At 39.8% G+C, this 22,292-nt stretch overlaps 1 protein-coding gene across 1 annotated transcript; it reads right to left on the bottom strand.

The window, feature by feature from the left end:
• Positions 1 to 1,910: 1,910 nt before the first annotated feature.
• On the bottom strand, positions 1,911 to 20,552 carry si:dkey-183c6.7 (urea transporter 2). The gene is made up of 8 exons (XM_054601805.1): positions 20,426 to 20,552; positions 19,745 to 19,934; positions 18,917 to 19,045; positions 18,013 to 18,202; positions 13,673 to 13,820; positions 4,866 to 5,000; positions 3,377 to 3,426; positions 1,911 to 2,705 (listed from the first exon to the last, which is right to left on the bottom strand). The coding sequence occupies exons 1-8, from the start codon at positions 20,550 to 20,552 to the stop codon at positions 2,523 to 2,525; spliced, it is 1,152 nt and encodes a 383-aa protein (XP_054457780.1). The 3' UTR covers positions 1,911 to 2,522.
• Between the last annotated feature and the right edge of the window lie 1,740 nt (positions 20,553 to 22,292).

The following is a 22,292-nucleotide window of genomic DNA, read 5'->3' on the forward strand; positions in this document are numbered from 1 at the left end:
GGGACATTCCTGGATTCCTTTAAATCTGTGTGGCAGCAGTAACGGGGAATCACTCTGAGCTTCCTGAAGGATTTACAAAATATAAAATAAGCTTTTTAATTCAAACCTTCAGCAGAGCTGTGCTAATCGTTCTCAGATTCAAACCCCTTGCTACGGATTACAAGATTTAGTCACCTTACAAGGAAGTCAACAACTGAATAGTTTGAGATGGGAGCAGAGCAGTAGATCACGGCAGTTATGTTTTGTTGAAGTGGCTTTAATCAATATTTTTGCATTTCATACTGACAATTGATCACACTTTTTGTATAAGTAGTCTCTGAGAGTCATCTCCCAACTCTGCATTTCCTCTCGGCTGCATTTTAGCATCTTTCAGCTCATTGTTTTGGTTTCCCGACCCACTCTTTGTAGCTCTTTGTAGGAACTATTCCTTTAAACTGACATAGGATAATCCCCTCCTGTACACAACCACGGTTAACATGCCACAGTCAATCTTATGCTCTGCTCCTTCTGATTGGTTCATAAATGCTACTATTTTTCTTAAAAGTTAGGATGTTGATTTCTAGCTCCTGTCCTGTTGGTTAAATAGAGTCTTCTAACCGCACACTGGACCCAGGCACAGCGTCACTGTTTACACTTGATTAGTTTAGATGAATGTTTACATGCATGAAGAACAAAACATTGTGAAAAATCAAAGCATTCACATAGTAGGATTACATGTATACTGACATCGACACAAACAGACATTTATTATTTCAATGGAATGCTCTATCCTAGCAACGCTAATTAATGAAGATTTTTTATTGGACTTTTCTTGCTCCTTATAGCTATAAAGAGAACACAACAAAAAAAAGGAAGTGCATGCACGCTAAAATTCATCAGAAAAACTAATTTTTTTTTTCATAAAGATTTTGCATGCAAACAATTATGCGGATACATAAAGTACATTAAACACACAAAGATACACACACACACACACACACACACACACACTTATCTGATGTTTACACTGGGTTCAATTGGATATAATTGATACCTCTCCCTAACTTCATTGTTAGATACTGTAATCGTCACCAGTGAGTATGCATGGTGTATGTGTGGGTACTTGGTATATGGTGTGTATGTATGTGAGAGTGTGTGCAAACATACCAATTAAGACAGTTGTATTATTCTGCCTTTATTCTGAACCATTATGAACACAAGCGAACACAAGCGCGCACACACACACACACACACACACACACACACACACACACATGCTAAAAGAAGCACAAGAGCACTCACAATCAAATCTTCAACTGAAAGTACGTAGAACTACGAATGTTCATTTTTTTTATATATATTGCAGCTTAAAAGATACAAGTACTGTTTGTGCAACTGTTTATATTTCTACTTTTTCTTTTTTTATTATTATGCTTGATCAATCACAGACTGAGTCACTTTTGTATGTTTAGTCTCGATTCCAACCTCATCGACATTATCTGTGAGGTAGTTCGTGATAAAATAATTTTAGAACTAAAAAACATGTAGACAAAAAAATACCTGAAAGCACTTAGGTAGAAATGCATGACGTAAAACACAAGGACTATTTGTTTGTGGAAGAATGTCACTTCACCCATTTCAATGTTAAATCTTTTTTTTTTTACGTGAGACTGGGGTGTTTGGTTTGTGCGTGTATGTGGGCATGTGTATGATTGGGATGATGGATGTTGATGGGAAATATGCATAAAAATAATCTACACAGGCAACATAAAGCACTGTGATAAAAAGACAAAATATATTAATGAACTGTGGAACACTTTCATTTAAGATAATTTATTATTATAATAATAATAATAATAACAATAATAAAGTATCAAGATTCAAACAGTTGCCTTTAACTTCCTGGCTTAGGCAGCTGACAACTCCGTCTATTGCAGAAAAGCATCACATGTCATCTGTGTGTACTCACTGTCTGCCTGCATTTAGATACGTGTTCATGTCTGTTTTTACAATGAGTCCCAGTGCGTGCTTTGTCGTAGTATGTCTATGCAGGGTAATGAAGGGGTTAAAAATAACTACTGTTGAATTAAGTTTGTGTTTTTAATTGCCAATAACAGTTCAAAAGAATGATTTTTTTTTTTAACTGACTTTGTTGATTTCATGCCTATTAAAAGACGCTTTCTTTCCCCTTAAACGGCTGTTTATTTGGCTTTTTTGAGGGTCATGGTAAGTAAAATTTACTTCCTGAAAAAAACGAAATGGCAAAACTTATTTACAGAGGCTTATATAACAACTGGGATACCTCAAACATTTTCATTATTTCGCTGCTGAACATACATTGCCACATTTTGGACAAAATGTGTAGTGTAGGCTTCCTCAAAGTGTAAAAAACATTTTTCTAGAGTCATTTGAGAGCCTATTGTGGAATGGGGGTTCATTTTTTCAAAAAAATCTATTTATAAAGTGTTTACAATAAAAGAGTTTCTATGTTTGGTCCAGTTCATCCTATGGAGAAGTTAAAAGTTCTAGTACAGTGTAATACGTTACACATCAGTGCTCTCCCTGTCTGCAGTTTTCCCAGCTTCCCATTGGCTGCGGGAGAGCAAGTTGCGTTCAGGGGCCATGACTTGACCAATAGGGATGCGGTATACTGCTAAACTGCCGGTCAGCAGCAACATCAGAGTAGCTGTCAGAGTTGCTGCCCAACTGCATGCTGGGAGACCAACCTAGAGAAAGAAAGGGAGAGATTTTAATGAAAAAGAGAGAGTGAAGTACAACAGCTTGAGAGAGAATAGGCTACACATGTAACATTTGTTAAAGAGTTTAAGCATTAGCCTCCTTCTCCTGTTATGTTGAAAAGGGCTAAAAAAGATAGTATGTGTTTTAACTAATTCAATAACTACAGTAATAGACATGTAAATGCTACATTTGGAAAAAAAATCCACTGTATAATGAAGCCTGTTTATCTGCAGTATTCTACATTTTGCACTACAGTCTGCCTCGGCAAGAATAAACGAAATAGACAGGTCTATGATACACCAGCCCCACCGCTGTTTTATGTGAAACTGCTGTTCAATTTACTATTCTGAATTAAATAATACCAGAAAGTCAAAACACTGGTTGAAAATCCTGAAAGAGAGTCGCGCATAAAGCAGTCTTACCGCATTCAGCCCAGAGAGGAAAGTGCATTGATGCTTTTCTGTCATTTTCATCACCCTTCAGCATATATAGTTCCCACCAGATGGTAGTTTGATATTGTTCTGCAACCACGCTTTTGCTATTGCTAAATTTGAAGCTAATATTGAATCATCCTAGACTTAAAAAAATGGATAGGAATTTTGAAGGCTACTCAGTGTTGCTGCTTCACACACACATGGATTGAGGTGTGTGTACTTACAGTCCCCAGCAGATTTCTCAGAGCGATGTCAGCATAAGCAGAGAGGAAGGCTGTGTGCAGAGGAGAAGATGTTAGGCTTAATATATCTTCGACACACTCACTCTCTATTTTTCTCAAGGGTGCTGACGTATTTACACTAACAGGTACGGAGGTTGGCTGCAGTTTACTCTGTTACAGAGACAGACTAAAAGCCCCAATTAACACCACTTTAACTAATGTGAATAGCTCTCTGGCAAACAGGTCAGCACTAATGTCCATGGTGCTTCAGCTGCAATTTCAGATATGTTAATGTGTTTTAATGTTGTCAGTTTGTCTGTATTCATGAATGAGGACACAATGAGACAAGACAGCCCAGTCGAAAAAAAACTATTAAATCAAGCTTTATTACTGACAAAATGACCGGAACTGTCAACCAATTACAACCATTTGGCACAGAGAAATTGCCAATCACGTGAATTTAAATATATTCCACAGACAACAGCCATAGCAATGCTGCTGCATTGAGTCTCATTAAGTCTAAACTGAGGGTATTTAAATGAAATATTTTGAAACAATTAAGTTCAAAACGACTTGTAGGTGCATAAAAGGTTGAGTTTGTAGGCTTTTAACGTTTTTTTTTGTTCAAGCAATCCTGTCTGATTGGTATCTATGTGATATATATCTCTGCATTGCGTTTGAGTGTTTCAGCACCATGGACAGAGGCGATATGAAACACACAACAAAGCATGTTGAAGCAGCTTGTTGGTTTATGTCGCCCTCTAGTGGCCGCATCTCATAATGACAGGAATAATGACAAAAGCAAAAGGATTTGGCTTTACTCTGCAGTCGGTTTAATATTCCTGCTAAACAGTAAGGTTAACTCATCTAAAGAAGAAACCTGTATTAATAAAAAATATTCACATGGCTTTTGTTTTTCTGCCAAAAACTATTTAGAAAGCTATAAAGTATACTACACAGTTAGTCCAATTTTAGCTTTAAGTATGACAAAAATGTGGGGCTTCAAGAAAGAGTGGGTTGCGCATTCCTTCCAATGGTTCTCCATCATTCATCGATAGAAAAAGATTGTTGTTTAGCAAATGTCTGATAAATATACTGTGCAACATGTCATGACTGAAAGTAATACCACACAAATCCTGAGTGAAAAGCAGGTTTTCCTGCAGGATTTTTCTTTTGCACAAGATTTTGGAGGAGTAGTTGGACAAAAACAGAGAAATAACTAAGAGGGATAAACAATGATAATGTAAGAGTTCGACATCGTTATGTTAGTTATGTGTTGCGAAGGGATGCACAAATCCATTTTGTTTTTACTCCTGATACTGCTACCTGGGCTTTGGTTATCGGCTGATCCCAATACAAGGAACAAATTAAATATAGTTTTTTATATAAGTGCTATGTTTGTACTTGATAATTCATTATCGTCATATGTGAGATCACTAACATCGTCATTATTCACAATCGATAGCGACTACTGTGTGTGCTTGTGTGTTACCGCTGGCGATGGCAAAGAGGTGGGTCCTCCAGCTGAAGGTGAAGAAGAGTCCTCCAACAGCCATGCAGCCCAGGGCTCCATTAAACCCCGACAGGCCTGAGTACAGAGAATCATGACGCACCGCCATGGATAAACCTGTAAAACACACACACACACACACACACACACACACACACACACACAACACACACACACACACACACACACACACACACACACACACACACACACACAAACAGTGAGAGTTAAACCTTTACAAAGTCAGAGTCACTGCTGTTGACAGATCTAGGAATCACACATACAGAAACACACACACACATACAGAAACACAAACATACAGAAACACACACACAGACAAACACACACACACACACACACACACACACACACACACACACACACACACACACACACACACACACACACACACACACACACACACACACACACGTACTAGAATCATCCATCTGGTGGCGCTAGACACACACTGTTGTGGGGTTGCCTTCAATTCAACTTGTAATTTGCATGCACTGTAACCTAATAAGGAAATGTCGATTTCCCCTCTCTACTCATCATATCTAAACAGAACTTGTGTAACAGTGTTTCCAGGATATGATGCTCCACTAAGGAGGAGCTGATACGTAATTAATTTGCTTTGTCTATTGGATCTTCCGCTTTGGAAAAGAGTAGTCGTGTGATGATGGTGAGTAGGGCTGAGTAGGGGAAGTGCTGACAAAGGCCCTCACTTCTCCACTAAAATAAATGGTTTCAGGTTTTTTAGTCTTTTACTGTAATGAGTAACAGGAGAAATGAGTACATCAATCACAGGAATAAGGAACATTTAAAGTTGAATAACAAATGATTTACACAGTTCCTAAAATGTTGGTTCTTACATAAACAACTTCAGTATCAATGTTTTATTTTGGGATTACATTTTTCAGTCCTGATTCCATCATCCAGTTTCCCATGTGTACTGCTGCAGAGCATTGATGTAGGAGGCGGGTGGGTGAACAGCAGGTCAATGTCTCATGTCAGTGCTAAGCAAACACTACACTATGAAGCTGAAGCTTTATGCAGACTGCACAGGGGGCACGCTGACCCAAATAAATCTCATTGAGGCCAGAAGCATTGACCTTTTCTCTGCTGGCCTTAAGCACTAGCTGCACCCCACAAGTGAGGCAGAATGACGATGTCATCAGAAAAAGAAGGGCGACTGAGTTCAGCTGCAAAAGCCAGCAAGCTTCATTGAGAATCAGCAAGGAGCATAATGCCTTGCAAAAGTAGATACACAGTGTCACTGATGGGTTGGGTCAGAAGTGTTCCCTGTTGCACCTATAACCTCACCCACAGTGTACTGACACACCCTTTTTTATTAGCTTCTACATCACTGCAGCAAGGTGAGAAGTTAAACAAATAGAGGTCAGTAAAATGATGATTTTCGGGAGCTGTTAAATAGATCTGTTTGTTTGTGTTATTGTGTGATATTTGGTGTTTAAAAAGGTGCCCTGTCCACAGCAGTACATTGCTCTGCTACTGTGCTGGTACTCCTGTCTATTTCTCCTCTTCAAACAATCCACACTATCTCTAAGTTTCTCTTTAATATGTGAGTTTCCATCCACCTTTTTTATGCACATTTCTAATTTATGCATTACAAAACAAGCCGAAAGAAATAATGTGAAATATTGCAAATTTAAAACATGAAATCACCTTTATAATAGTTTCCAATACAACTCTGACTTTGCTAAAGAGAGGAGTTGGTTCATCTGGTAATTTATGACACATTATAATTCACAAATATGTAATGTACTGCAGGGCTGGATGTATTGCATTGCTTGCAATTTTACAGGTGTAGCTTAACCTATAAAACTGGTAACCCTGTGTAGTTGAGATGAGTATCGTCTATAAGTTGCGCTTTTGGGCATTTCTTTGCTTCTTGCCCCCCAAAAAATAAAAGGGACAACACTGCATCTGTATGCGTGTGTTTGTGAGTGTGTGTGTGTGTGTGTGTGTGTGTGTGTGTGTGTGTGTGTGTGTGTGTGTGTGTGTGTGTGTGTGTGTGTGTGTGTGTGTGTGTGTGTGTGTGTGTGTGTGTGTAGAGGCCATCAGCCCTGTGGCCCCACCCAGAGCAGCTGCCACTGTTCAGCTGCGGAAAGACAGGAGCTTTAAAACTGCTTGCTGACAGTTTCACTGATATATTCAGTATTTATTTTTATGGGAACATGACCCCTACAGCAGAAATGTATTTTTACTTTCTTTGGTAAGAGCAACATCATGAAAAATTACTGAACACTGTCTGACTCTGCAGAAGAGTGACCACCAGTAACCCGGTATTTGCTGTAACAGCTATGTATTATTAACACACACACACACAGACACTAAGCTCCTGGGTGAGTAGGAAGGAATCATCCTTTACTAAATAGCCTGGTTAAATTGTCATGTCACAACTTTGTCATTTGCATTTTCACACTTTGGTTAGGAGAAGCTCTCTCAAACCCAACACTACACACTGCATTGCAGCCAAACTTTAAGCCAGCCATGCTAAACAAAAAATAAATTACTAGAAGGTTATAAATAAAAAATGATCATCCACGCTTCTCCCATGTATTAATCGTTCATAAAAGACCTTCAGGCTGTTTTGTGATATATTCCCCTTATTACCAGGCGTGATCTGCAGTTTAGCAGTCTGGTCCTGTAACACACTGACCACACCCCAGTACTGCCTCCTCACTGTGTCTCTCTGGCATCCTCTCCCTCTTTTCACTCTGTTTTTTTGTTGCCTCTTTCACAGCTACCCTCTTCCGCAGCCTGCCTGTAAACACTCCAGCTCCCTCTGCACTCATCTCGTTTCTCCATCATTCCACATTTCATTATCTTCCTCTCCATCTTCCTGTTCACTGTCCCCATTTCCCCTTTGTTTCTCATTCCCAGTTCTTTCCTCAGTCCCTTCTTTGCTTCCTTCATCACACCCTCGCACTCTGCTGTCCACCTCGTTCCCCGCCCACATAAGGGTATCATTAAAGACTAATGGCATTGTGGGAGTGAGGCCCCAGAGGATACTATTTTTTTTTTTACTGTTTTTCTAATTTGTGTGTATGTGTGTGTTTGAATCACTCCCAGTGTGATAGTGTCTATGCTAATAGAATGAGTCAGAGAGCTCTTATCATATCAAACCCAATATCTCCTCTCCTCTTTTCCAGTTGCTGCCTGCATCAAACCACAGTGAATAGCAGCAGACTAACTGGAGGTCAGTGCAATAGGTTGGAATGAACAACTGAAATTAACTGCACATAATGCATTGTTTTCCAGTGTTGACTTTGCATTTGGCTGACTTTGCATTTGGGCCTCATTCAGCTGGTGAATCGCTCATTCTGTCATTTGAAGCCCACGAGGGATAAACTGTGGATACAGCTAAATGGATAGCTCTCTATGTGGACTCATTTGTTAACTTTATCCAGAAAACAGATGTTGTATAGGCCTGTTTCTACAAACCTCTTCCTCTGTAAATGCTTATAATGCTTTTAATCATGTGTGCTAAGAATGTGTATTTTATCATTTAGTTTCTCTTATATAAAATCCTTGTTTAACCTACTGTATAGATGCTGGTGGCTCTATGAGGATGTATTAGGGCACAGTGGTGCTCTCAGCTAAATGCTAATATGAGCATGCTCACGTGCTTGCAATGCCAACATGGTGATTTTTAGTGGGTAATGGTTACCATAGTCACCATCTCATTCAGTGTGTTTGATAAATAGTACTACAGCTGAGACTGTAATTTTGTTTTTACCTAAGAATACAAATTATAGATAATGAAATGTAGACCTGATGATGGCACTAGACAAAAAGTTAAGGCATTTGCTTATTACTTAATACAAAGTGCAGCAGAGGCTGATGGGAATGTTATTCGTTTCGCTGGCATTTTGTCATAACAAAAATGATTATTAAACAAATAAAAGAAATGGTCATGATTTTTTTTCTCTTTCTTTCTCTTTGAGGGTTCCACCTTCCCCCATAACCCGGCTATACGTGTGTTTTACATTACGACATTGCCATGTAGTACTGGTCATAAATATACATCCGAGAAAATATTTTCTTCATAAGAGCGGTAGCAGACTGAGAGCCCTCTGCTTCTTCCTTTATGATGCTGCATCTACGAGATGTCAAACCAGGTATATCTGTTGTCACATGATAAATACAAAGTTACTTAAAGAACAGTGAACCCAGGTTGACCTCTCCAACAGCTTTACCCTTTCTTCTCTCCTATATTCTTAATCATGTGTGCTAAGAACTCCTATGCATTTCTACAATTATTCTACAATAATGTGAATGCAGCAGTAGGTGGATGCTCTGGCCTACATAAAGCCCCTGATATCCTGCTCTGGAAACCCCTTATGGGAATGGTTCACACCACAATGCTTTGAGTGGCAGCTCTAAATGTGGCTTCACCCTCTGCCTGTCCCAAGTCGATGTATTGTCTCTTCCCTCTCTCGGCCCATGCTACTGTATCTCTGTCGTTCTCGCTCCTTCTCACAGTTAAAGTAGGCAGCATTAAGAGGTGATGAGGCTGATTGCTAATAGAGAGTCACAGTGATTTCCCCTGCCTGTCATCGGGGATCCACACATCCCCAAACATCTGCTGTCTGCCTGAATGCCTTTGGTCTCTCACCTCAGCGTCATCCTTGAAAAAAAATGATTAAGCTGATGACAACAGCACCAAAAGTGGAGATGACTGAGACAATGACGAAAGTAAAGACACTTACTCATGCTTTCTGATGATGGTAAATGGAAACAATGATCATGATGGTGAACATAATGAAAAACAATTAGGATTATAATTATGACTGTGGTAAGAAAGATGATGATCGTGATAACTGATTGTTCCATTCATGCTTTCTGTTGTCGTACAGCACATATTAGTTTTAAAACAAGAAGCCTGTAAAAAGGGTCTTGAGATGCATTTAGATGACATGGAAAAGCAGCATTGTATGTGTATTGCAAAGCAAAGACAGCCCTAGTATTCCAATATAGTATTATGAATAAAAATCTAAAATGATTTGTTCTAACATAACTTGATTGTTTAAAAAGCTCACTTTAGATATTGGTTCAATTTATGCTTCACGTTATGAAACAGTGTGGTTGCAGGATGACTTGTGAGTCTGGCAAACAACACTGCAGTAAACTCACTATCAACTATTTTCCCTAAAAATCAAACCAGAGAACTGTTACACTCCCCATTTTGTAGGCAGTGAAGGGTAATGAATGCAGAGCACCAATGGAGAGAATGATGATAGTGAACAGAATGATAAGAGAGGTTTTGAAAGCTGATAAGAAGAAAGGATTAAAAGGAGATGGAGAGAGAATAGAAAGAAGTTCAAGGAGGGGAGGTAACACAGATGAAGAAAGACAGAGCCAGGGGCTAAACTAGTGGTCTGAAGTGTTAAAGAAGATGGTTGCCAATTTAATAGACACAGACACACACACACGCACTGTTAGACCTCTTGATCATGTAGGGTGTCGTATTTTCTTCTTTGATATATTTATTAACAATTTTCACCCAGTTCCCTCTCTGGCACTTTTTTTCCTCCCTCACTCTATTCATGTCCCCTGCTTTTTCCTGAACTCTTTATCCCTTTTCTCTCCACCATCTCCATCTGACACTTTCCTTTATGTCTCTTGACAATGATATTTCTTTTCCCCTCTGGTTCTCTGTCAGGCAGGATTACGTTTTTGAATCTGACCTTGTATCAGTTATTCCCACTCTTTACTGTGTTCCGCTCCTTCATTTCTTTCTTTGTGTGGAAGTGCATTTACATGTATTCAGCCCTGATTGGATATCCACATAGAAGGTGCTGAATTTTCCCTTTAACATATTATGCCAAGGCAAGGACAGAAGAAAAGACCCAGAGTTACACCTGCCTGAGGATCTCAAGCTGCACAGTTCTTTACAGAGGATTATAAGACTGTATCTAAAATGTAGAGCTTTCGCAAAGCCTTAAAAGGATAAGGTTGGTATGATTCTATATTTTTGTTATGGCCTACAAATCCCATAAAAGTCAGGCTCTCAATACATTTGGATTTACCTACTGTCTGTGGCACTCAGCCCTGAGCCCATTTCTTCATACTGAAGAAGTCACATATATATAGTTTCATTAAAAAAAAAAAAAAAAAAAAAAAAAAAAAAAAAAGGCTACATAATTTGCTAAAACAGCTCTGTACTTTAGATTATGCAAATTTTATTTAGACAGGAGTAAATAGTGTTGTTGGTGATTATTTACATCTGAGGATTAATACACATTTGGTGCTCTAGTGAACAAGACAGCGTATGTGTGATTGACTCAAACTGTAACTACATTGCCCATGTTCATCATAATGAAGGAACATCACCTTGTAGTTTCATGTGTTTTTAGTAGTTTTTGAACAACTATGGAATGTTAAGGTACAGAGGAATAAGCTACTGTGTATCAGGCGTTGGATACAACAACATTACTTAAGGATACAAGGTTCACTTCTTGATTGGGCCTTTGAGGAGCTCTGTTGACAATATTAAATGTATAGAATACTGTAAGCCTCATCGTTAAGACATTCAAAGTAACAGTAACTTAATCATTACTTAAACTCCCGGGCAACCAGAACAGAGGAGTCAGACTTAATGTAATGGGACCTTGTTTCTTTGAAATAGTTTAAAAAGAGCCAATTGTCTCTGGTGGAGCCTTGAGTTACAATCATCCAAATGGAAATAATCAAACTATGGCTGATTTTTGGAATATCAATGATGTATAGCATGACTTAATTTGGGCTAAAATGGTTAAGAGAAAAATAAGCAGTGGAGAACAATGGACAATGATAGGGCAAGGAAGACAGAATGCACAAATGATAGCATTGGAAACCATGTCTGCTCTGTTGTTTGTTTCCCATTGTTTTTGTTGTTTCTCATCAGCTGCGTTGCCTTCAAAATCTCATTTCAGTCACGTGTCTTTAAAGACTTTGTTGACACAGCAGTGTGTGTCTGCCTGCTACTGTTTGCATGTGTCCACGCCACAGGTTTGTGCCAGTATGTGTATGTATGAGCTCACTCCCATGCCTCTGTTTCTTACAGTATGACTCATAGCTACAAACACACACACACACACAATCACAAACACATACACACATCAAAGTATTTTAGGACACTGTATTGTACTTTTAGCTGCAGACGGAAGCAGGGGGCTGAAGTCTTTTAAACTCCTTGCATTTCTCATTCTCTCTCCCTGAATAGAGTCACAGTGAGGCAAATATACACACACGACAAACAGCCACAGGTGTGTGTGTTTGTATATAAGCCAGTGGTTATAAGTGCTCACCTAATTGCCCTCTGTCTACTGAAGATGCCCACAGGCTGCCACTCCCTCTTACAGTTTTTATATTTATATTAGCTGCTGCCATGACAGGACTCACATTATTTAAAAAATATATTCTTTGTATTGTTATAAAAATATTTATTTTGGGGTGCCGGTTTTGCTGATTGCTGTTCCTATTTAATATATGATACAAAGGGATTGCCTCTGTTTACTAATTTCTCAAAATTGCTGCCAATTGGCAACCTTATTGTCAAGCACTGCATTATGTTATTCATTATTGCCAGAGGGGTTAATAAACCTCACCAGACTTTAACCATGTTAAAACACAAAGTACTGTAACAGTTGCCATGCATGGAGCTAAGCCTGCATTCTATTTGAGGTCCTGATTGATGGTTTAATGAATGGAAGGTTTATACTGCTACCTTAGGCAAAAGTTAATGATAGGGACTATGGCACTAGCATTGTTGTGATGGCTTGTGCAACTTTGACAGCCGATAATACTTTCAATAACTAAATAAAGCAAGTATGCTATTACTTTATATTTATTGTTTAGTGCTTATTCTTCCCCTCCGCCATTTGCAACATATACTTTAGAATTAAAAATAAACAACATGAAATGATGCTGTTTGGCTTTAAACTGTAAGTTTGTATATTATGGCTGTAAAGGAATCACAATTAATGTTGCAAATTATGAAATATGTGTGAATAGTTGTCTGAGTATATGCGTCAGTCTGGCACCCTTTCTTTTGCCCATAGTCAGCTGTGCGACCCTGCATAAGGTAAGAGGCTAGAGATAATGGATGATTTTTTGAGCTTGGAAGCTCACAAGAGACAGATTAAAAGACAGAATGGGGGCGCCCCTGTGGTTTATGGGTTGAGATGCTGACCATAAACTGCAACATCCCCGGTGACCATCCCTCTCTCCCTTGTTTCCGGTACTGTCTCTGATATGTATAACAAAATGCACAGACACACTTGGGAATGGTGAAAAATCTAAACAGCAGGTAGAAAAGAAATCTGACTTTAAGTCTATAGTATATATCAAGCTCTAGAAACACTGGATCCTACCTCTGCAAACTCCACACCCACCTTTCTTATTCCAGGCTTTTCATTATAAATGTTGTTTCCCTGCCCAGGCTGACGTAACAGTGATGATTCATTAGGGGGTTATTTTCTCAAAACCAACAAAGCTTCTCCAGAGCCACAAAGGACATTATTACACAACTGTTTTTCAAAGGCTGAGAAGTACTCCCCAGGCCAAGTGTTATACAGTGAGACTATTCACCAACATTGGAAATGTGTGGAGACCATGGACACTGAAAAATGTGAAACTTCAACCCTGATTAGTTCAACCTAAATGACACCAACCATAGCATGAAGTCAATACAGTAAGGTATGGCCTACAACATTCCCACCTTGCTAATGCTTCCACTCCTCCAACACAGACATGTGAACACTCAGATGGAGACTCACCAGCCAACGTTCCCACTGCTGATCCCAGCAGGGCATGGGCGGCCAGCAGGGGGGAGTAGAGCAGAACAGCACCCAGGATGAGGAGGGAGGGCCCCAAAGCTCCACAGGCGAAGATCTGACCCACACCCAGGAGGATGCCACGCGTAACCTGGGCAAGAGAGAGAAGTTAATAGGAGAGTTACACAATGTAGCATATTGTAAATTATTATACACAGGTTTTATATGCAAGTATACAAATCCAAGAGCAGAAGCACACTCACAAAAAGACTTTTTTTGACTGGGATTTTTTTGTCAGAGGGTGAATACAGGTACATTATATATAAAAACATGTTTCCAGCATGTAAACATGTTCAAGAAGAAACCCAGTATGAAAGTATGAACCTGGAAACCAGCATATGTCCCCTTTAAACACACGCACACACACACACACACACACACACACACACACACACACACACACACACACACACACACACACACACACACACACACACACACACACACACACAAAGGCAGCATTCCCAACAGTCAGTCGGTAGTGAAGAGTTTCCATGGCGACGGGAAGGGTGCACCTGCCTGTCGCGGTTATTTACAAGAGTCATAAATGGTGTTTAATTATATTGCAGCGGCGCAAACTCTTTGTGCGTGTGTGCTTTCCATAGAAGTGTGCAGAAATATTAAGTACACTGTTGTGGTAGTGCAGCCAGAGCGCCCTCCTCAGCAGAGTGAAAGCTGAAGACATTAAATATAAATAGGACCTACGTCATCCCCATCTCTGGAGAGAACCAGAGGAAAGACGAGAGGAGGAGGAGAGAAGGAAAGAGGAAATGGAGATTGGTGGAGGAAAAGAAAGGAGGGGAGCAATAGAAAAGAAATATGGGATGAAAGAGGAAAAACAGAAGCAGAGGAGGAGGAAGAGGAGATTGTTTCACATAAGAGACTGTATCAAATTTTGGGGGGATTTTATTGTGTTGTCCTTGAAAATGTAGTTACAAACTGTTTATTGTAAATTGAAATAGGAAAGAGGAGAGCAAAGGAGGATGAAAGAGGTAGATTGAAAAAGTGATGAAGATGCAGGATGTGGGCGACAGAGGAAGGATAATTGCATGGCAGAGCAGAGACATGGGTAGAGACTGGGGAGGAGAGAAGCAAAGACATAAAAGGAAGGATTTAGAGGTTTCAGATCTCCCAAGCAACAAACCAAAGGGAATTTATGAAGTGAAAAGGAAAGCGTTTATAAAGGCGAGAGACAGACGGATGGAGGGAAAAGAAAAGAGGGAGAAACTCTTATATAGGAGGGAAATAATCTGAGGCCGAGGGGCTGAAATTTGTGGAAAGTCATTATCTAGTGCAAGGGACATACTGTGCCACGGGGCACAATGCTTGTTAATAGAAGGGTGTGTTAATCTTGATCCAGGACACTTAAAAGCACTGAGATGGTTACGCTGACTAACTACATTAGTCAGTTTGCAAATCACTGTGAGCAGGAATACACTTCCCTCAACACTCCCGGCTCATACTGTGCATCTAAAACACACAAATGTCACGTGGTAAATAAATCCGAAGACAAAAAGTTCCTCTTACAGGTCTAGTTGGGTATCGTATCTATCTTCAGTGTCGTGTATTGGACATAATACAATATTATGGTAAGTGCTGCTGAAATACAAAATTTGAGCAGTGAAGATAGTGGTTCATTATACATGTCTACAGGAATATGCATAGTTTGTTGTATCTGTATGTGAGGTTATGTTGTCCATGTGATCAGCACATACTGTCAAGCTGTAAATTGTCAATACATATACGCAAATGTTAAAGAGTAATCTTAATGTACACTCATTACATTTGGAAGAAGATAGAGTTATTCTGATTTGGATCACATATTCTGTTCTGTCTGTTTCCAAACAGCATGGTGATTTAAATTCAGTTGCTCCTTAAGCATCGAGATGCCAGCTGGCTCTCAGAGATCTAAGGCAGACTGCAGCAGCTGTTGAGAGTCTGCAGTCTTTTTGCCAAAGTCTCGTGAGAAGCCGTTCAAGGCGAAAGCAATACACTTCAATTTGGTGGATCGAAGCAAGCTATCCATTTTTACAGCTTGCATTTTAATCAAGGTGACTTTCAGCAGCATAGATATAGGCCTGAAGGTTTTATTGCTAGTTTTTGTTCTGTCTGGCTTTACAAAGGTGAATCCACCTCAATATTTCCTTCCTGGAAACGTGACTGACACTCTCTACTATCCGTTTTGAATATTGCTCACAACCTCAGACACTTTATCTTGAATCTGCCTTACCATAACACTATGAGTTTCAATCACAGATAATTGTTAATTAAAACAGTTTGGGCTGATTATATTTTCCAAACAGGAGCTCCATCTGTAACTGTTGCTTGGTAACTGGTGAGTCATAGCTGGCTGATCTTATGCATATTATGCTCCAATCAGTTACTTGTTCACTCTGGCTGCAACATGGCAGACACACAAAGGAAAGCTGGCCTTAATTCAGCTTGGTGTTTGTCTTTTAAAAACAATCCAGTCACTTCCAATAGTTCCCTTTGAGACTTCTAATGATCTGCACCTGTTTTTGTGATCATATGACTAAATGGACTGTCTCTGTTCAGTTACACCTGCAGATGAGGTGCAATGCTGATAAAGACAAAATGCTAATTGGGTAATCTTTTCTTCCCATCTGAGCAGGGAAATGTGTCACACAAACAAAAAAGAACTGAACAGAAATGAATTGTCTTATTAACTATTATCCACCAAATAATTCATTTAGTTTTAAGGGTCTTAAATCAATCAATTGACAAATTCCTAAACACAGGTGCAGGTGAGACTTTTGTGTGGCTATAGTTACCATACAATACATGGGATGCAATATAGTGACAGCCCAATAATGTTAAAAGGATCATTTATGGAGTTTACTGAAACAGCTTAAACTTTTGTTGTGACTTGTTGGATTTATTATTTAAAATCTATGCAATCTGCAATTTAAAAAATGTACTAATTGTAATATACAATGTTATTTCATTAATGCTAATGGAGCATAATGTGTGGAGTTTGTGAAAATTGTGCCATAGAAAACATAGTGAACGCTGTACTAGCAAATAGTGAAATCATAAAAGATGACATTATCTGCCCTTGAGAATAGAATAGAATAGAATAGAATAGAATAGAATAGAATAGAATGCTGGATGTAACTGGATCGCAACTAGAAAACAGCAGGGTTCTACAATGATGCAATACTACATGTATGTTCCGGTCACATGAATAAATTAGAATGTTGATGTGTCATTTTGTATATACAGCCAGGTGCCTGTGCAAATTAACCTCAGTATCTTCAACACCTCCACAGAGAACACTTGGACAGCTCTGAGGCTGCGGCAGAACCACCGGTCAAAGCGTCTGCAGACCGTCACATATTACTCTGACGACGACATAGCATGACGCTAATTTCTTTTCGTTTTATTTTATTTTCCTCGACTGTGCTCAGGCTTCCTGGAGGGCTCCCCACCCATCTAAGTTCCAAGCTTTTCAGATGTCTACAACACGTTACATTTTTAACTTTGTTTCTACAGCATTTCACTGAAATGACGGAACAACAGTTAAACTGTATGTAACCAACCCCAGTAAGTACTGGTGATTTTGAGTCCAGGTGTCTAGGTTCAATGGTGGAATAGTCTGTATCTTAATGCATTGACTTTAAGCATTGTACTTTGTCTTTGTACATTGTACTGCATCTGTGTCCAATGTAGGATGCTGTGGTAAGATACTTGCACCAAACTCTTGCAGTATAAACCCGTAGCATATCTGACCTGTTACTTTGGATTCACAATAGACTTTTACTGCTACCACTTTTAATAATTTGTCTCAGGATGTTTTGTGCCACCACAATGATTTTAGGATTACCAAATCGCTCCTTGAATATCAAATTGTTAAACATTTTTTAACATTGATTAATTACTAATATTATATTATAGTATTCATAATGACCCTCCTCATCCCCATTCACCATCACATCTGGTGATGGTTATTATGTTATTTCAAACTAATTTGCAATCATAAGAAGCGTGGTCTTTGTTGGTGAAATGTTTTTTAAACACAGACAGAATGTTAAGAAAACCTTGACTTATCGTAAAACTCAAAAAATATAGTAGAGTTAAATCTTTTAGATGAGTTTTCTAGACTTGCACAGGTTATGAAAAAAAAGGAGGAAAAAAATAATTTTGTTGACTTTGGAAAAGTTTTACCAAGCTCCAAGATCTGAGAGACAATAATAATTTGAGAGTCTGTTTTTGAACAGCAACCTCCTGGCAACAAACATTTATTAAACGTTGGATTGCCTCACCTCGACTGCAATGAGCTTGGTGCCATTGTGCTCCTGCAGCCCCGCTGGCGTAGCCGTGTGGTGCGGGAAGTAAGGGTTGTCTGGGCCGGTACATAGGAGGTAAAGGACAATGATGATGTTGAAAGGAAACACTGCGACAGGCAAGTCCCAGCGGTCCAACAACGGGGAGAGACCACTGTACAGAAAGACACTGGAGATGGGGACAGGGGGTGAGAGAGTGGGGGCGCTGATCATTTTGAATGAAATGGACCTGGTTTACAAGTTGTTTGCAGACACATGTTCACATTCACACTAAATGCAGAGCCTTTCCAAAACGGCTTCACTGTGGCATCAATTTATCTCATACTGTATGTTGTAAGTGGAGGCACACCTGGATGGTGTTGTGTGAGGAGGGCCATTGGCATATTTTGGAGTATTCAGTGTGCAAATTACTGAACTATGTGACCTTTTGTACTAGGTGAGATTCAAAAGAAACATTGCCAAGAGATGTCAGTCCAATTACATCATATAAATGGGATCACCAAATCAGGTTAACTACATGACGGAAAATTATACTCCATATTATACTCCTTTGTTTGCAGATTTTTGGTGATGTGTTCATGTCATGACGCTCTGAACCATTAAGGTAAAACTTTCCCTCCTGAGCTGCCGTTATCACGTTTAACTGTGATTGGCACTGCTGTTTCAGAGCCATGAGACCAGAGATGTGACTGGGAGAGAGTAATTAGGTGTGGTGTATTTCATTAGGTAAGAAAAGGAAGAGGAAAGATGGCACTCAAAATTATCATCAGCTATTCACAGACTGTGTGACCTAAAAGGCACAAGAACCCTAATTCTCCTTCACAATGATAATAATGTAAGGAGATGACTTTAGATTAAAATATAGAATATCCGTGTATCTTACCATATAGCTGACCCAAAGCAGACAGGCAGCAGCAGCCACCAGTACCAGTCTCCTGCAGAGCTGAACACTCCCATCAGCAGAGACACCAACATGCCGTTAAAACCATGGAGACCTCCTGACACCTCGGCACTACACACACACACACACACACACACACACACACACACACACACACACACACACACACACACACACACACACACACGCACAACATGCGCACAAATGCGCGCACGCACACACACACACACGCACACACAAAAATAGAGAGAACAGAAAGATTCACATTACATGATCACAAGATTGCTTTCAAGATAAAAACACACAAAAGCTTTTTATGTGTCCCCATGAAACACCCTGCCCCAGGGTGACACCAAATGTATTCAGCATATCAGATTAAAAAAAAACATCAGGAGCCCCAGCTCAACTGGAATTATTCAACAACAAAAAGGTTGCATATTAGCATATTATATTGTGCGTGGCATAGAGTAAATATTAGGACATTACCTAAGAGAAGAATTGATAGGCAGTGGGTGTGGGTGAACACAGGCCCATCAGTCATGGAGGTGTTATTCTCATGAATTTTAAGTAGAACACTCATTCAACGTAAGTCATAAGGTGGTGCAAATTATAGGCTTGTGTTACAGGGTCAGCTTCAAAGCAGACAGACCGAATTGAATGAGTGTTTGATTATTAGAAAAGGGACATTTTTCTGTTGTGTGGGTTTAAGATGGACATATCATTAAATATGTACATACAAATGTGCACTTTTATGAGCTTCTTTGCCGTTAGTATGAGAGTGTTTTTCTGTATGTATGCATATCAGTCCACCTGTCTTGCCCTATGATGACAGCCGTTAGCGTAGAGGCCAGTACACCCAGAGTTCCCAGCAGGCCCTGCCAGGGGGAAGCCCAGTACAGTGCGGCCATAATGAGAGCACCGCTCAGCGGGTTGTTGGCTAGGATCACCCTGCTCACCCCTCTCAGGCCCCACATTGCCAGCTGCAGCACAAATTGTTTGTCTGAGGACACAGAAAGAAAAACATGAAACATATTTTTCTTGACAGCATTTCCCTCCAAAACCTTTTTGGAAAAATATTATTCCCAACCTCAAAGGCAATCTGCAAAACAAAACCATGTTTCTCTTGATGCCAATACAGGGTTTTATTACAACCAAGATGGGATTTTAATGATTGTTAGGTTTCATGTTGGAGAAAGAGTGCAGCAGAATTCCCCGTGGGTGTTGTGTAATGATTACACCTGTATATTTTAATGGCAACGTAAGCGTTTCAGATTCATTTGTTAATGATAATGGCATTTAACACCCTCCAAGTGTTTGGCTACTTGTCTTTTTGAAAAGTTTTGTAACTAATCGCATTATGAAAAGACTGAGCATTTATTTATTATGAGTTTTCCAAACACATCAAAAGGTCATAGATTTTATCCTTGGGTTCCAGATTAGAAGCAAGAAAACGTGTTGGGATGTAGCAGTGTATTGGGAGAGTTTTCCTACCCTGCATGTACTTATCCAGGTGCTGCATGTCCCCAGTACACAACAGCAGAACGCTCACCACACGCCGACTGAGGCTGGCACGATTCCTGCTGGCCTCCTCCACCTCCGTTTTGGTATCCATCCACATCCTTGCAGCTGTTGGACCAAGGCACTAGAAAATGGATAAATATGTTGTAGTGATGTTGGAAAAACACTTGTCACTTTTCTTTGTTGTTTCTCTTTAGTTCCTATCGCTCCTCTTTTTGTTCTCCTGTTGCTTCTTACTCCCCTTCCTTCTCAGTCATCCCTTCATTGCCTTTTCCTCCTCTCCCTCTTTCCTCTCCAGTGAGGTTTAAGGGGCTGACTAATAAACTAGTGGGCCGGCTAACATATTCACTCAGCTTTGGACCGGCGGTGCCGCAGAAGAACAAAGTCCAACGCCATCGGGACTGGTCTATGAGAACAATACCGATGAGCCCCTTGCTTTTCCTCTTATACTCATTTCAAAATCACCTCTGTCCTCTCCTTCCCCTTTCTCTTTCAGTACCACTGTGACATCTCTTCACCTATTGTTTGTCCATTTAAGCTAATCATCCACCTTTTACTGCAGCGTACACATGGATGTTTGTCTTTCTGCCTTCACTAGTGTGTGTTGTTCTATCTGATGTCAAAAGGTGTAATATATAACCCAGTTATCTCTGCTGCTTTGCCTTCTTTGAGAAAATGGATGTGGGAGAGGAAAAATATTGGAATCAGAATTTCTCTCTAACATCTGAGGGGGCACTTTTTTTATTTAACTTTTTGTTGACATCAACTTTAACAATCTCCTCACACTGCTTCTGAGCAAAGACTTTTTCCTTTTCCTTTGTTCCCCCTTTAAGAACAGTTAAGAGCACTTGGAGCTCAGAGAAAAACATGTTAAGATGTTTGTGTTGCGGATACCTGCAACTCACCGTTCTCCAGTGACACATTACTCACTGAATGACCCAAGTAGCAGAGAAATGCTTTGATTGTTTCTACTTGAGAAACACAAAAATGTGTTCCTCCTGAAAGATGTGTGCATTTATGTGTGACATACGTGGCCGCTGGTGCACATCTGTTAGTAGACTCAAAGTGCAATAAGTGCAGGTAATAACAGCATGTCAGATACGATCACAGAGAGATTATTTTCACTCTGTCTGAGGCAGTGCAGCGGGGATGCAAAAGCCTTGTTTTTGCAGGTGGAAACTGCTGTGCCGTCTACAGCCTCTCTCTCTCTCTACCGCTTCTTAAGTCTCCCTCGCTCGATCCATCGTTTATTTGCTTCAATAAATACATCCGCCTCCCTCTGTCTCTGCTTCTCGGCTCATTCCATCAATCTGTGATGAAGTGATGCAGGTGAACGTTGGAAGGTTACACATTGACCTAAGAATGTGTTGGTTTGGTTAAGAGGAAACACACAGACACACGCTGCTGCACATACACACCACATTAAGGCAAGCCACCATACTGTAGCTACAGTCAATTTTAGTGTTCATTCAATATTCACGGTGTGTGTGTGTGTGTGTGTGTGTGTGTGTGTGTGTGTGTGTGTGTGTGTGTGTGTGTGTGTGTGTGTTTCCATTCCAGACTCGTTCTAACAATGACCAAAGGTCACTGAATGCATTACATAGTACACACAGAGGGCTATAGAGTGAAGTATACAGTACTGGCTGCACAAATGTGTTACACTGTACCAAGTTCTGACTTTACATAGACCTTTGTTCTGAAGAAAAAATATTTTCATCAGTCAGTTTTCTTTATATATGTGCAAAGAAATATTTTGAATGCTCAACACATGCTTGCTTTATAACTACACAAATATCTGCACCATACAAACCATAGACTTTTAATTTACAACATATCACAT

This window comes from Anoplopoma fimbria, chromosome 7 (genome assembly GCF_027596085.1).
Source record: "Anoplopoma fimbria isolate UVic2021 breed Golden Eagle Sablefish chromosome 7, Afim_UVic_2022, whole genome shotgun sequence".
Lineage (NCBI taxonomy): Eukaryota > Metazoa > Chordata > Actinopteri > Perciformes > Anoplopomatidae > Anoplopoma > Anoplopoma fimbria.

What these genes read in the sequence shown, in the direction of transcription:
- si:dkey-183c6.7 (XM_054601805.1), bottom strand. Translation starts at nt 20,552, where the DNA reads ATGTGGATGGATACCAAAACGGAGGTGGAGGAGGCCAGCAGGAATCGT. An exon ending in GTCATCATAGGGCAAGACAG is followed by an intron (nt 19,046 to 19,744) that starts GTGGACTGATAT and finishes GTGTGTGTGTAG; the next exon opens with TGCCGAGGTGTCAGGAGGTC. An exon ending in TGAGAAATCTGCTGGGGACT is followed by an intron (nt 2,706 to 3,376) that starts GTAAGTACACAC and finishes TTCTTTCTCTAG; the next exon opens with GTTGGTCTCCCAGCATGCAG.